Below are 15,407 nucleotides of genomic sequence, written 5' to 3'. Positions count from 1 at the left end.
TATGTGTGGTACAGTGTAATTTATGTGTGGTACAGTGTGATTTATGTGTGGTACAGTGTACTTTATGTATGGTACAGTGTAATTTATGTGTGGTACAGTGTAATTTATGTATGACATTGTATCAATTATTTAATTATCTTTAGTGTAGCTACATGTGTCTCATGTTCATCTTGCACAGGGGTATATATATCGCCGGAACAAACAAACACCAACACACAATTACAAATAACCATATTTATTTGATATAATCCTCACAAACTGGTATATCCCATAGCCTGTAGTATATTAAATCACTCACACCCCTCCTCACCAATGAGCTCTTCCAGCTACACCACACCATCTCAATGCTGGAGCACATTCCACTTCCATACAAGGGGTGATATGGATATCATTCCATCCCCATACAAGAGGCCCCAGGGGCCTTAACAGTCACCTGAGTTAAAATATAGGTGGTTGTCATTGTTTACAATACTGTATTCCAGGAAACTGTCGACCAGTGTTAATTTCGCTCATCACATTTGATTGCTAGGTTTTGTTTACTAACATTGGCTATTATGATAATTTTGCCCTCATTACCGAGGGCACAAAAGGACGAAAGTTAAACTGCAGCGAAAAAAATCCCGGTAAACAGTATGTTATCAAAGAAAAATACATTACTTGTCATATTACTAACGGGAAAAAACAACAATTATTCAAAAAAATAAATTTGGTATTGAATGAGAAATATCAATTTTGTCATTTACCAAATTGTTCATCTTTAGGGTAGATCAGTATATCACTTTCTGATGCCATCTCATTGCAGTTATCACGATTATTTCAACCAACTTTGAATAAAATCTTGCTGAAAATTGACAAAATATTCCCAGAAATGTTACCACCCTATATAAACTATAGTTAACTTTATCCCCTCCCCTAGGGTGATTAGATAACCCCTGAAGAGTACTGATTCTAGAACATCTGAGTCTGCCATGGAGAAAACAAAAATTGAAACGTTTTGTCAATTTTCCTCTCAGGGCCCCACCTTAGCCCCTGCGTTTGGGGCAGGACCCCAATTTTACATTTCAATACCGTCTTCCACTGAGAATGATTTTTTTTTTACCAAGTTTGGAAAAAAAACATCCATTCACAGAAGAAGGCAAAAATGTAAAATGTTTTCTCATGACCGAGGAGGAAGGTAGCACAACACCAGACGAAAAGTGATCGCAGTAGGTCACTTGAGCGTTTGACTCAGGTGACTTAGAGATAGGTGGTATGGAAATCAATCTACCCCTGTATGTAATATGTGGATACACAAAGCAAAATCCATGACAATTAACTGATGATATGTTTAAACAAAAAATTAAAATGTTAAAATAAAATGTACGAGACTTGTTATTAATCTTTTCTCAATCACTGTGATTATGTTTTACTTTTTTTTTTGACAGGTACACCATTATTAAATCATTTTTTTTTTACAAAAATACTGTATTACAAGATTATGAGAATACAACATAATAAGCTATTTCTACATATATAATTATCAAAGAGTGGTACAGTGTTGTAGAAGACTTTATATATATATTAATCTTCTGTACATGTTCATTGAAAAACAATAATATGGGGGATTTTTTGAAGTTTTCAACATATACATGTTTTGAAATATAATATCTTAAAATCAATATTATACAAAACTCATATTTAACGGTCGGGATCATGCGCCGAATTCGACAGTATTTAATCCAAATTCGTTTTATAACGGAACAAGGACAGGATTTATATACTTAGATGATAAAATACATTCATATATTATATTTAATCCGTAATTTTTCTTCCTATCCTACTATCAATTTTAAGTCTATTTTTCACCTGTGATATATATTTACCATTAAGTTTATGTTCTGTAATCCTTTCTATTACACGTTAACCATTTTTAGACTAACGTATGAACCCAGCTCATACAATTATTCTATAGGTATACTATTCACGTACACTAACCAAGTTTAAAAGTCATAAATGAAGCATTTCTTCCTCACAACCATTAATCTCCTTCTTCATTTACTGGCCGGATAATTCCTGCAAATATGGAACTGAAAATCAGAAAATAAAATTAACCATGAAAAATTGAGGAATGAAAAAACTTTGGAAGCATATAAATCCCAAGGTACAATATTGTATATCAAAGATAAACGGCCTAGTGATGTGAAATGAAAGAGAAAATATCACTGATTTAAACAATGCCAACATTTTCAAATAATAGAACTTCATATTAAAAATAAAATAATTCCTGAAAAAAACACCAAACTTTTTTTATTCCTGTTTTCTCTACCATGAAGATGAACTCTGTTTTTTTTTGGTAGTCATTTTTCAAAAAAATGGTCATTTATTTTTTTATTAAGTGTGTAAACTTAAGGCNGGGGGGGGGAGAGAGAACTTAAGGTGAATCATTTAAAGGGGGATAAACCAAAGGGAGACAATTCAGGATCTAGTGAGGCAATGCAGAGCAGGTGACACACTACAGCGACTACACAGATTATACAGGTAAAGTTACTGAGTAATTAACATCCAGAATCACCTGACCATGTCTTTGTACAACTGAGTAATTAACATCCAGAATCACCTGACCATGTCTTTGTACAACTGAGTAATTAACATCCAGAATCACCTGACCATGTCTTTGTACAACTGAGTAATTAACATCCAGAATCACCTGACCATGTCTTTGTACAACTGAGTAATTAACATCCAGAATCACCTGACCATGTCTTTGTACAACTGAGTAATTAACATCCAGAATCACCTGACCATGTCTTTGTACAACTGAGTAATTAACATCCAGAATCACCTGACCATGTCTTTGTACAACTGAGTAATTAACATCCAGAATCACCTGACCATGTCTTTGTACAACTGAGTAATTAACATCCAGAATCACCTGACCATGTCTTTGTACAACTGAGTAATTAACATCCAGAATCACCTGACCATGTCTTTGTACAACTATTTAATTCTGCATCAACCCGCGGCTCACTTTTGTATCTTTAGAAATAGACTTATTGCACATTTCAAAACGATGGGCCATCATTCTTATATATGTGAAAAGGACTGACCAAGATCAAAAGGTACACAATTCAGTCTTTAAAGTATATTTTCAACATGAATAAAACTTGCCTTGTAAAGTAAATAAAATATTTTTGATATATTCTTTGCTTTCTGAGCAAAGAAGCTTTTAAGTGAGAAAAAAGAAAGAAATGATCACTTATTTCACCACTTAAACATTTTCTAAAAACTAGATGCTAAAAAAAAGAATTCTTGATAGAAACACAAAACTTCCAACTTCTATAACTTTGTTAAGATGAATTATAATTTAAGGACTGATGATTTTTTTTGTAAAATAATTGTTTGATTGACAAAGACAAAATCATGTGGTTCGTGGAATGGAATTGATCTTAGGAAACTCTGCCAAAGTATGTATATAGGTTATAAATACACAACCGAATGAAATTTACAACATTGATCACAAATACATCAAAAACATCTCAAAAAGAATATTGTATATAATAAAACCAATATACAGAATAACAACTTGGAATAAACACTACGAAATGACAATAAAAACTTGTGAGCCAAGGGGAGTAACTCACTTTGCACTTGATATGACCTTTGCACTTTTGCATACAAGTTTGTTCATTAAAAAGATATACACAGAAGCAAATGATGCATATGACAAACAAGATATATATTTATATATATATAACTGATGTATGATGACAAATATCATGTGTCTTGATTAGTCTAAAGCAATGGCCGCCAGGGTCAACTTTAAAAGAGCAGTGATTTGATTGGATGAAATATTTGTATCAGACTATCTTATTGGTCAAATTACAAACCATGACTATGAACCAATGAATTTGTTTAATTTAGAACACGTCAGGGCTAGAAGACTACACAAAAACTTCGTTGAAATCAAGAAAGAACAAGTAAAATATTAAATCAAGACATTATTTATAGATTAAACAAAACGTTTAAAGTTTACTAATTCAATCCAATAAATATTTGTATGTCGATATATTGATAAACAGATTCAAAGTTTACACATACAACCGATTACATTCAAATGGAATAAATACCTGTCTAACATGCCTGATGGTCTATTATATTATTTCATTTCATTGAATATTGTCGCCATAGGAACAGCAGTTGGAACTTCCTCTGTATGCAAATCATTTCGAAATGTAAGCACAAAATTAATCTACAGAGCTCACTTATTTCATTCAAAGCTGATGAGGACATCCACCATTTGTTAGGTTTGTTTTTTTGATAGCTTTCCCCACCATTTGCGATTAATTTCATGATTCTGTTAAGTTCGAATGCGAGTACATGTATTAGTTCTTGTTAACAAAACCCTTTTAAACATCCAAATCAATGTTTTGACATTTTTTGATAATTTATTCTTTCATTAACCCTTTCACCACTGTATACCATGATGGACTCATCCATATCATCAATACATGGTAGAGTCTACTGACGTTACTTAGGGGTGAACGGGTTAAACATAGTCAAGATTCTGTTAAAAAATATATTTCATTGCAAACTTACAATTTTCTTGAAAATGTTTCAATACCTACGTTTTAAAAGATTTTGTTAGACATAAAGAATGAAATATAATGAGCGCTTAAACAACCTTTGATTCAGCTTACTTTTACAATTCTGAATTCCACATATCTCTACCTTCAAATGAGAGTGTGGCGGTACATATCGACACAACCGTCATTACAGGAGGAGATATACTGTTATTCTTCTTGTCATGGAGACCTGAAACAGAACAGACTCTCCGACGAAAGTAAATGATTTGAAAGAGGAAAACCACACCTACTCTTTAACTTCAAGTAAATATCTGTCTTTTGATCAATCTCTGGCATTTCTAGGTTTTAATTCCTTAAATTGAAAACATTTCTTGTTTATAAATCTAAATAGATACTCTATAGTTAGTTGAATATGAAAATAAGCCTCTTTTATAACTAACATAGTCCAAACCTTTTTTCTCTCCAAATTACTTGTGCATTTATTTCTTTAGTCTAGCTGGAAGATTTTTTTTATAAGTTAGATATTTAGAAATCAGAGCGAGTTTGCTACTGTAAACTTGGGTCTAAAATGGGGCGGGCTTATCACCGAGCATGGGCTTATAAGAGGTAAAATACAATGACTATACTACACTAACTGCTGTTTTAATACAGCAATGCATAAGTTATAGTATAATATAGAGGAAATGGTCGTCATATAAGTATCACTTTTAAAAACAGCAGTAATGTCACTGAAATCATCATTTAGACAGCGATTCAATCTATAAACATACCACACTGCAGACGACACGCAAACATCTGAATTCAAAATTCAAGATTTTTAAAGAAAAAAACATTTCTATTGTGACATTCATTCACATCATTAGTCAAAGTAGCCCCGTTGGTGTGGGGAACCTTTCTCCCCCCTCCAGCACCAACATAAGTAGCCCCGTTGGTGTGGGGATCCTTTCTCCCCTTCCAGCACCAACATAAGTAGCCCCGTTGGTGTGGGGAACCTTTCTCCCCCTCCAGCACCAACATAAGTAGGTCCATTCTGTGATCTGACACAACCTGTTTCTGTAAGCTAGACAGCATTCACTGTCACACATCAGTATCAATATTGGAAGACATTCGTCATAAAAAAATAAAACTCTGTGTTGTCAAGGTTTTTTAAACTTCCTTGGATTCCCAAGCACAAATCTTTGTCATTTGACCTACAGATTTTGTACGCTGTTGAGTCCTGAACACTTGGAAGCAAAAACTCTGTTCCTCAATATACCTGTCTTGTGTTTAAACAACAAGACAAAATCAGCGATAGAAACTGATTCCCATACCTTGTAAGCATTTAAAAGTTCCCCAACACAAAACATTTTGTAACTGAAAATACGAAAGAAACTAAACAAAATATTTTATATAAGGCTTCCATTATGGTAAAACATCCCATTCTACTCGAGTGGTCATCAGTTTTTGAGGACAACCATAACTAAATTGAAAAAAAATGAAACAATTAAGTTCTGGAAAGAAATATTTGGAGATTATTTAACATGCAAACTTTACTTATTTCTACTTTAACTTTAAAAATATAAAAGTTATCATAGATATAATTTTTATGCTGATAATACTCAAGGTTTTACATTAAGGATTACAGGAGTGATTGAAGTGTTTAATGCAATCACTCCTTGAGATTTTACAGTGATATTCACTGGAGATTTAAAGGTGATAATTACTGATGTTTTTTACTGTAATAATTACTGGATTTATAAATGTAAAATCTTCTTGATAGAAATTACAAATGGACTGACAGGTAATTTATTTTCCCCAAGAAAAGATCCTGAGATATTATCAAAATGTACTGTTAAATGACCAGTATGCTGAATATTCGGAAAAGGACACATGAAATTCATCGACTGTCATTTATTCCCTTTCACTGTTGATGTCTCATTATGGGCAAATCAAATAATAAATTAACATTGCCTTTTTTTCGTGTATTATTTTAACTCCTTGTTCAAATGTCAACTGAACTGAATTCTCCATTTTCACGTCTCTAATCAACATTTTCACGAAACTTTACTAAACTCTCCGTTTTCACGTCTCGCCATCATACTTATAAATTGGAATCGACTTAAAAATCTAGAATACCATATTCTTACACAATATTTCATGTCGAAACCAACGCATGGCCTAAAATTCAAGTCCTGTTTTGACAAAAATGAAGATAAAATAACATAGCTTTTAAATTTACATCCAAAAATTGAACGGATCAAATAATGAGCTTCCCCAGAAACAAAACCCAGTGTGCATGGTGTAAATATGTGATGAACTCCTCATATTCAGTCTTTGCGTATTGCAGAGTTATCTTTTCTTGGGAGCAGGTATTGATTGTTCCGTCATTGGTTTGTGCGAGAAAATTACGTCGTTTTCTCAAAAACTGATGACGTTACTCTCACAAACAAGTGAAGTAACAATCAATATCTGGTCCCAAGAGAAGATAACTCTGCAATACGCAAAGACGGAATGGTCTACTACCAGCTCCGAGTCTTGTTCATTCCTGGAGATCAGCGCCAACATGAACTGATAAAAGTATTTTCCAATATTTGACATTTTGTTCTGTTGCCAAAATAAATATATAAAAAAAATGTGTGTTTCAGGAGACATGCCTGAAAAAACATAGGATAGGTTGGTAGGCAATTAATTTCATTTAATTTTTTATTTTCATGGATCAATAAAAAGTTTTATATTAAATTTTAAACATTAAATTTGCCTGGCTTATAGATTAATATGAGATACAAGTAGGTGATGAAATTTTTATGGTCTGCAGAAAAATCTAGAGTAGATCGCGATTGGGATACCTGAAACACATAAAAAAAATATCTGATCATTTTGTGATTGAGGAAATTATAACACATATCTATCACAATAAATATCGATTGTACGACAAAGCCTCTCTAGACTAAACTATAGAAAACAGAATCTAAGTGAACCTGCCATCATCCAAGCATGACTTGTCTGAACTGAACGAGATGAAATCCATGAGTGAACTAGGTGTGAAGTTACATCGGTGATCAAACATTTGATGGAAATGAAACATTTCAATTTAAAAACTTGTTTATTTTGACCGAGCGTTTTTGTTCCCTATTGTAATATCCTGTGTAGGCAATGATCTGAAATGAACAGGACAACGATGCATTTCACTCGCACAATGACGGAGGACTATGTCAGCTCACACGAAAATACCAGGATTAAGATGTCGACATTCACACTGGTTACATTCTTATATGAACGAGGTTAACTTTAAAATGAGTCAATGTTACTGGAGGAGAGACGTCAGTGATGTCACTCAGTATCACAGTAACCCAGACCAATCTGTGTGACCCGGTCACTGACCGCCTCCTACGGCCAACCAGTCCACCAATCACTGACCGGCTCCTACGGCCAACCAGTTCACCAATCACTGGTCACTTAAAACAATCTTTACATGATTCAACACTGCCGGAATCTCGACATTGAGGAACAGTCATTTGTATGACTTCCTACCAGAGAAAAAGCAATGTTCATACCTAAAACTCAATATTTAAGGGGCCATAACTCCACTTTTCCAATTAAAGGGAGATAACAATTAAATCACTTTTTCTTTTGTAATTTCTTTTGTTCTTTTTCCTTGGCTTTCCTTTCTTTATCTTGAAGTTTCTTTTCCTTGTCCAAAGCCATTTTAATTTCTTTAATCTTCTTTTTGAGTAGGTCTCTGTCTTTGCTCGAGGTCACACCGAGAGCCTGTTGAAACATAAAACAGGAGAGATACAACACCACCGGACATAAAACAGGACAAATACAACACCACCGGACATAAAACAGGAGAGATACAACACCACCGGACATAAAACAGGACAAATACAACACCACCAGACATAAAATAAGTGTAAATTAACTTTGATCTCCTCAATGTTTACCATTTCCAATTTAAGGTTGTTGTTGAAAAAATTAAAGTTCTGTGTAGATTTTGTGAAACATGATTCTTGTTTTTCCGAAGCTAGCTAGAACACTGACAGGTCAGTCAGCAGGGGCCTGCTTTATGCCTGAAAGACCTGTCCGTACCCCGGTCCATACCCCTGTCTGTACCTCTTTCTGTACCCCTCCGTACACCAGTCCGTACCCCTGTCTGTAAACCTGTCCATACCTGCCAGCACACATGCGCACCCTTGTCCGTAGACCTGTCCGTACCCTTGTCTGTATTCCGGTCCATACCCCTGTCTGTATTCCGGTCCATACCCCTGTCTGTACCCCTGTCTGTAAACCTGTCCATACCTACCGGTACCCTTGTCCGTACCCCTGTCTGTAGACCTGTCCATACCTGCCAGCACCCATGCGCACCCTTGTCCGTACCCCTGTCCGTACCCCTGTCTGTATCCCGGTCCATACCCCTGTCTGTACCGCTCCGTACACCTGTCCGTACCCCTGTCTGTAAACCTGTCCATACCTACCGGTACCCTTGTCTGTACCCCTGTCTGTAAACCTGTCCATACCTACCGGTACCCTTGTCCGTACCCCTGTCTGTAAACCTGTCCATACCTGCCAGCACCCATGCGCATCCTTGTCCGTAGACCTGTCCGTACCCCCGGCCGTACCCCTGTCCGTACACCTGTCCGTAACTACCGGTACCCTTGCCCGACACCCATGCGCACCCTTGCCGTACACCTGTCCATACACCTGTCCGTACCTACCGGTACCCTTGTCCGTACACCCATGCGCACCCTTGTCAGTAGACCTGTCTGTACCTACCCGTACCCTTGTCCGTACACCCATGCGCACCCTTGTCCGTACCTACCGGTACCCTTGTCCGTACACCCATGCGCACCCTTGTCCGTAGACCTGTCCGTACCCCTGTCCGTACCTACCGGTACCCTTGTCCGTACACCCATGCGCACCCTCTGTACACCTGTCCGTACCCCTGTCCGTACCTACCGGTACCCTTGTCCGTACACCCATATGCACCCTTGTCCGTACACCCATGTCCGTACACCCATGCACACCCTTGTCCGTACACCCATTCGCACCCTTGTCCGTAGACCTGTCCGTACCTACCGGTACCCTTGTCCGTACACTTGTCCGTACCTACCGGTACCCTGTCCGTACCCCTGTCTGTACACCTGTTTATACAGTCATTTCTAAACATTTTCTTCAGGTTGGTAAGTATGGATTATGTAAAGTTCTTTTTACACAACCAATAAGATTTCTATGTGATGTTTCGATGACTAGCACAAATTGTGTTTGGTCTGTTAAGATTCTACAACAGTAACGTCTGCCTTCACAATATTTTTCTTTTAACTCATTCACCCCTAAAGACACATTTGAACTCTTCCAATTCAAATGTTGGAATAGTTCATTATGAATTTCAATGGTGAATGAGTTAAAGCACTATGCTGCATTGTTCAATGGTGCTATGGTTCAAATAGAATGGCAGATAAGCCAACTTATTAACAGAGCGCCTTAGAGGAGATTTACAAATTATATAGGGCCCTATATAAATTTTGTATGTCATTATTACAACTGATGTGCTCGATACTTCCCTGTAATCCTGTTTTAGAACTATTTTAAAGTACTATAACTCTAAGCCTAATACAGTTCAATACTTACATTTTATTTATTTGATTTTCACAATAAACTGATATTCAAATTTCATATTTCTTACAATTAAGGTAGATTGCAACCCCCTCCCAAATATTTCAACAAATACCAGCCTATCATCTCTAACACTATCACGATTGATCACAGAAGACCTGTACTCACCTTCAGTTTCGCACCATCAAATTGCAGTAACTGTGTGCCCGAGACATTCTTGTCCTTAAACATAGGGATATATTTGTCCATCTCTAGTGCCATCAGCCAGTGGCACACGCTTTCACTGGTCCACTCAGAAATCCCCCCTGACTGGAACTGATTCATGGTTCGTCGACTTCCAGGTCCTGTAGGTGTCTCCTTAAAAATCAACCAGTATCACATGTTTCATTGCTATTCATTAATTTTTGGGGAAAAAAAAGATACCTTAGTCAATTAAATACATTAATTAAGATGACAGAATGGGCTGATCGGACAAGTAATATGATAGGGAGACACTTATAAGGAATGGGCTGATCGGACAAGTAATATGATAGGGAGACACTTATAAGGAATGGGCTGATCGGACAAGTAATATGATAGGGAGACACTTATAAGGAATGGGCTGATCGGACAAGTAATATGATAGGGAGACACTTATAAGGAATGGGCTGATCGGACAAGTAATATGATAGGGAGACACTTATAAGGAATGGGCTGATCGGACAAGTAATTTGATAGGGAGACACTTATAAGGAATGGGCTGATCGGACAAGAAATATGATAGGGAAACACTTATAAGGAATGGGCTGATCGGACAAGTAATTTGATAGGTAGACACTTATAAGGAAAGGGCTGATCGGACAAGTAATATGATAGGGAAACACTTATAAGGAATGGGCTGATCAGACAAGAAATTGATTAAAAACCAGATGAAAAGATACATAAAGAAAATGTTCTAAATTCCTTTTATTTTAATTTTTGTTGGGGGAAAATGAGGTATGCAACAGTGTCATACCTCTGTGGTCGGTGTCCCAGAAATATTGAAGGTGTGGGCCGACTTCTGTTTCCAGTCCTCGTCTTCGTAATCTTGTACCATGAATGACGACGAAGTGTCACTTACTGTACTGGCACCTGTAATTGTCCGAATATTGTAAAAATGTCAGCGGTGAACGAGAAAATAAACTGGTGTAGCACTCAAGATCAGTCCAAATAGGAAGTTGGAGGACAGTTAAACTTTTACTGCTAGAACAATGGAGCTGAATGCAGAGGTTAACAATGATGTTTATATTAGCATATAAGAAATCTCAATCAATATTACTTGTGAAACACACACTTGTATCATAGGATGTCTGCTGAAAAAGAAAAAGAAAACAGAATCTCACACAATCAACATCAAACAGAAAGACCGCTGGGCCTTGTGCAAAACATGCAAAGTCGAAATGCAATTTCATGAATTTGTAAAACTACATTCATAATCGAGTGCTAAGCATTTCTATACTGTATTTCACATCTAACTCAATTTCATTTACTGATTACAACTAAGACTCATCCTCAAGCAAATAGGAGGATACCCCTGTTACAGAAATAGGATTGACAGTGTTAATAGGATTAGATACAATATATAAATACTGGGCCAGTCTATTATATGTATACAGGGTAGAGCAGGATGTATTCATCTCATATCAAATATATACATATATATATAAAAAAGAAAAAAATCTTAACAACACATCGTTAGTGATTTCATCTCATCAAGGAGGTTAATCTTCCATTTCTGAATATACACAATAGTATATTTCCATGCAAAGTCTTAAATTACTTATCCAGATAAGTGCTTGATAGCAAAATCTTTACTTTTAGATCATGATCATGATTTACAAAAGATGAAATCTTCAATAACATCCAGGTCAATGTAAGGCATACCATGTAACGAGAGGGCCACAATATGAGCCAGGTGAGCTAAAATATCTATTTTCAAGGGATTTTGCTATTTTGACATGTAGCGAAACTATAGACTGGGTCGATCGCCAGTGATGGGGTAGCTCTATTGGTAGTGTCCGTGTAGAGTTTGAGAAGGAACCAGGTTCAAAGCCCGGTCTGGCCATTTCATTTCTCCTGTTATATACAGAAGATGTTGGCAGGTCGACACAAGCTGTCCCAAAAGGATTTGAACCTGTAACCGCCTAAACATCAGTGCTCCATTGGTCCTCAACAATATTATAAAATACAATTTGACAAGTACAGTTGTCCATATTTCTGTATCAATAAAATGTATCCAGTTACATAGAATAATAGGTCTGCAATATCACATCTAAAGTTTATGAAGCCTTGATATACATGTTACTGTTTCATAGGTGTCAACCTCGGAAACCTCCAATGACGGAGATCTCCCTCGTTCCTTATTTTCATTGAGGGAAAAGTGCACGAAACACGACTGAAACTACTTTGCTCAATTTATCTTTCCCTTTTTATGTATCAAAATAATTCCAAAAAGCGTTCATTTGATTCAGACACACCTGTTATGGTCGTTACACACACCCTGCATTAACTAGGGGATCATTTGAAAAAAGGATGTAGATTTTGAGTTTGTGTGAGTTTGGACTTGAATGAGGAAGTTTCGAGCAAGGGAGATTAGAAAATTTTGGTCAAATAATGAAGGAGGGTCGACATGTATGACAGGAACGTGACAGGAACGTAACAGCAAAGGTTTATATAATGGAGTATGATTTCATAAACAAAGGGAAATAACTGTTGTATAATGCTGTATGGAGTTACCTCCCTTCTGCTGTTACTGGATACCACTGGATTAATTCAGAATGATGATATGATAAAGAGCCATTAATTGACCCATGAAACTTTACGATAACATTTCCAGATATTGTCACCGATAGATTCAGAAGTGTGGAGAAATGCTAGGTTTCAGTGAATAAAGCTTGGGGGAACTGTTCTGAAACTGCAAACTTCGAAAAAAATATACATACAAATAATTGAACGAATTTTAAATGACAACATCTGTGCTTCTATAATAATAATGCAATCAGAAATGAACAGATACTTTGATAACTTTTCAATTTACAACCTATAAACAGAATCCAAATACACAAAACAGCAAAATACACCGATACCGTATTCGCTTTAGTAAAAGCCCTTAGAATTCGGAACATGATTTGTGGGGTTATGAATTATCCGACTTGAAAGTTAAACACCAAGGTCGAATCAGATCTTATTTTTTAGTATTTGATTTTGTACTCCATCTCTCAAAATATGGATCACTGGGCCATGTTAACTTCTCCTGTTCCACAACAAATCAGTAACAAGCACATTACATCTGACGCATGACAGTTGTAACGATTGAAAGAAACATTATCACAATTTTTATATGAAATTCCAATGAAACTTAAGCGACGCACGAGTTACCCCCCCTATTGAATATGCGGTTTTCCTGCCGCTAAATCATAAAATGCATCTTACCTGTTTGTTAAAATGAATTAAGTTAATCTGTTGATGTGTTTTAAGCTGTGTCACAGGTACAGAGCTTTTTGTAACCACATGTGATGGCTATAAGACACATAACACAGTATTCATAGGATAATGCCTTTTATTCTGGGGGACCAAGCTTGGATCACTTGTCCCCCTCATTTGCAAACAGTGTTTTCACAAAAAAAAAAAAAAAAAAAAGTAGAAATAGGAAAAATAAGTGGAGGGCTTCTACTAAAACAAATATGGTATCCAAAATACTTCCAGACTAGAAATATAGGTGATAGTTTTTCTCTGAATACAGGCAGGATGCAAGTGTTGGTTACTGGAACCTACAAGCACAATACTATAAGATCTAATACCTTGTGTAGAGTCAGCCTTTTTCCTGTTCACTAGTTACCAGTACAAGAGAGAGAGAGGGCACACAGTTTATACAAAGCAACAGACTATAACACAAACAACAGCAAAAACATTAACCAACGTATCTTGTGGACATTTTTTGGGATTGCTTTTTGACCCGATATTTTTTAATTTCTACCAAACTGCAATATTTTTTTTTTTTTCAAAATCAAGTTTTTGTACATGTATATCCAACCAAACTTCAGCTCCTCCAAATTAAAGTTTCATTTTTATGCCTTACATATATGTTTTCATTGCTTCTTCCATAAATAATAATTTTTGAAATTATATTTTTTTGATTAAATGCTATATTTATCTCTTTACTTAAATGTGTCCTTAATATTAATTCACCCTGGTAATTGATATTTTCCTCAAAAAAAACCCCAACCCAACAAATAAAATCCTGTCTCCTTTCCTGTGGTGGCAACTTACCATCCATAGATATTGAATCAGTGGAGTATGCAGCATCCAGGGGGCGCTTGGACACCAAGATGACCCCGTCACCGTCTCGACTCCCTAACGACACGTCATCTCCTAATGATTGCTTCGACAGGAGAGTGATGCCCCCGGAATTTTTGTTGGAGGACTTCGCTCCATCCAAGGGTGTTTTGGATAACAATACCACTCCTCCGCCGGAAATATCCCTACTCCCTGACTTTCCGAAGGTTAAAAATTTCGGAAGTCCTATTCCTAGATTTAAATTAAGACACAATGATTGAGGTTTGATCTTTTTCTCAACATATAGCTTTAATAGAAAACCTATCACCGATTCTCAGCATGAAAAATGAATTCAGTCGAGTCTCATTCCAGTTTGAACGTAAAACATTGCCACAACCTCCTCGACTGAATCTGAATAAATAAAAGCCCCCGTCATCTACCACCAAGACCAAAATACCAACCATCATCGTCCGAGTCTATTCAGCAAACTACTACCACTGGATGAGAACATTCCATTCACCATTTACACTCTGATGCTACAGTTTGATTGTGTTTTACGTCCTATTTACAGCTATGGTCATTTAAGGACGGGCTAGGTTTTGGTGGTGGAGGAAAGCCGGAGTTCCTGGAGAAAAACCATCGACCTACGGCCATTACGTGGCGACTGCCCCACGTAGGCCTTGAACCCGCAACCCTGTGGTTGAGCGCTAGTGATAGCAGAATGTTGTACCTAATAAAAGTCACTTCTCTAAAACCACTCTGAAATGTACGGGCCACACAGCTGGGGCATGCAACTCCACCAAACAGTCACAGAGTCTAACAAGCTGTTTTAGGTGTTAGATATGGACCATAGGACAATTCTTTCAAGAGCTTTTGAAATTATGTTTAAAAACTGGTTTTCATTCATTTCTTTATTTTTCTTTTCTCTTTTCTTCAAAATATTTCATTCCCCCGCGCCCC

At 36.5% G+C, this 15,407-nt stretch overlaps 1 protein-coding gene across 5 annotated transcripts in view; it reads right to left on the bottom strand.

Annotated features, from left to right (window-relative positions):
* Nucleotides 1-6,983: 6,983 nt before the first annotated feature.
* The window catches only part of LOC110456969, an 84,041-nt gene continuing 75,617 nt past the window's right edge, over nt 6,984-15,407 (bottom strand). For 3 of the 5 annotated variants that reach the window (XM_021508038.1, XM_021508039.1, XM_021508040.1), the window contains exons 20-24: nt 14,442-14,699; nt 13,973-14,002; nt 11,149-11,264; nt 10,323-10,511; nt 6,984-8,309 (exon numbers count right to left, since the gene is read on the bottom strand). In XM_021508038.1, coding sequence (XP_021363713.1) covers nt 8,160-8,309; nt 10,323-10,511; nt 11,149-11,264; nt 13,973-14,002; nt 14,442-14,699 — 743 coding nt within the window. In that variant the 3' untranslated portion in view covers nt 6,984-8,159. The remainder of the gene's footprint in view (nt 8,310-10,322; nt 10,512-11,148; nt 11,265-13,972; nt 14,003-14,441; nt 14,700-15,407) is intronic. The other 2 variants (XM_021508041.1, XM_021508042.1) reach the window with 2 other exon arrangements.

This window comes from Mizuhopecten yessoensis, unplaced genomic scaffold (genome assembly GCF_002113885.1).
Source record: "Mizuhopecten yessoensis strain PY_sf001 unplaced genomic scaffold, ASM211388v2 scaffold8989, whole genome shotgun sequence".
Taxonomy (NCBI): Eukaryota; Metazoa; Mollusca; class Bivalvia; order Pectinida; family Pectinidae; genus Mizuhopecten; species Mizuhopecten yessoensis.
This window is presented reverse-complemented; position numbering and strand designations above follow the sequence as displayed.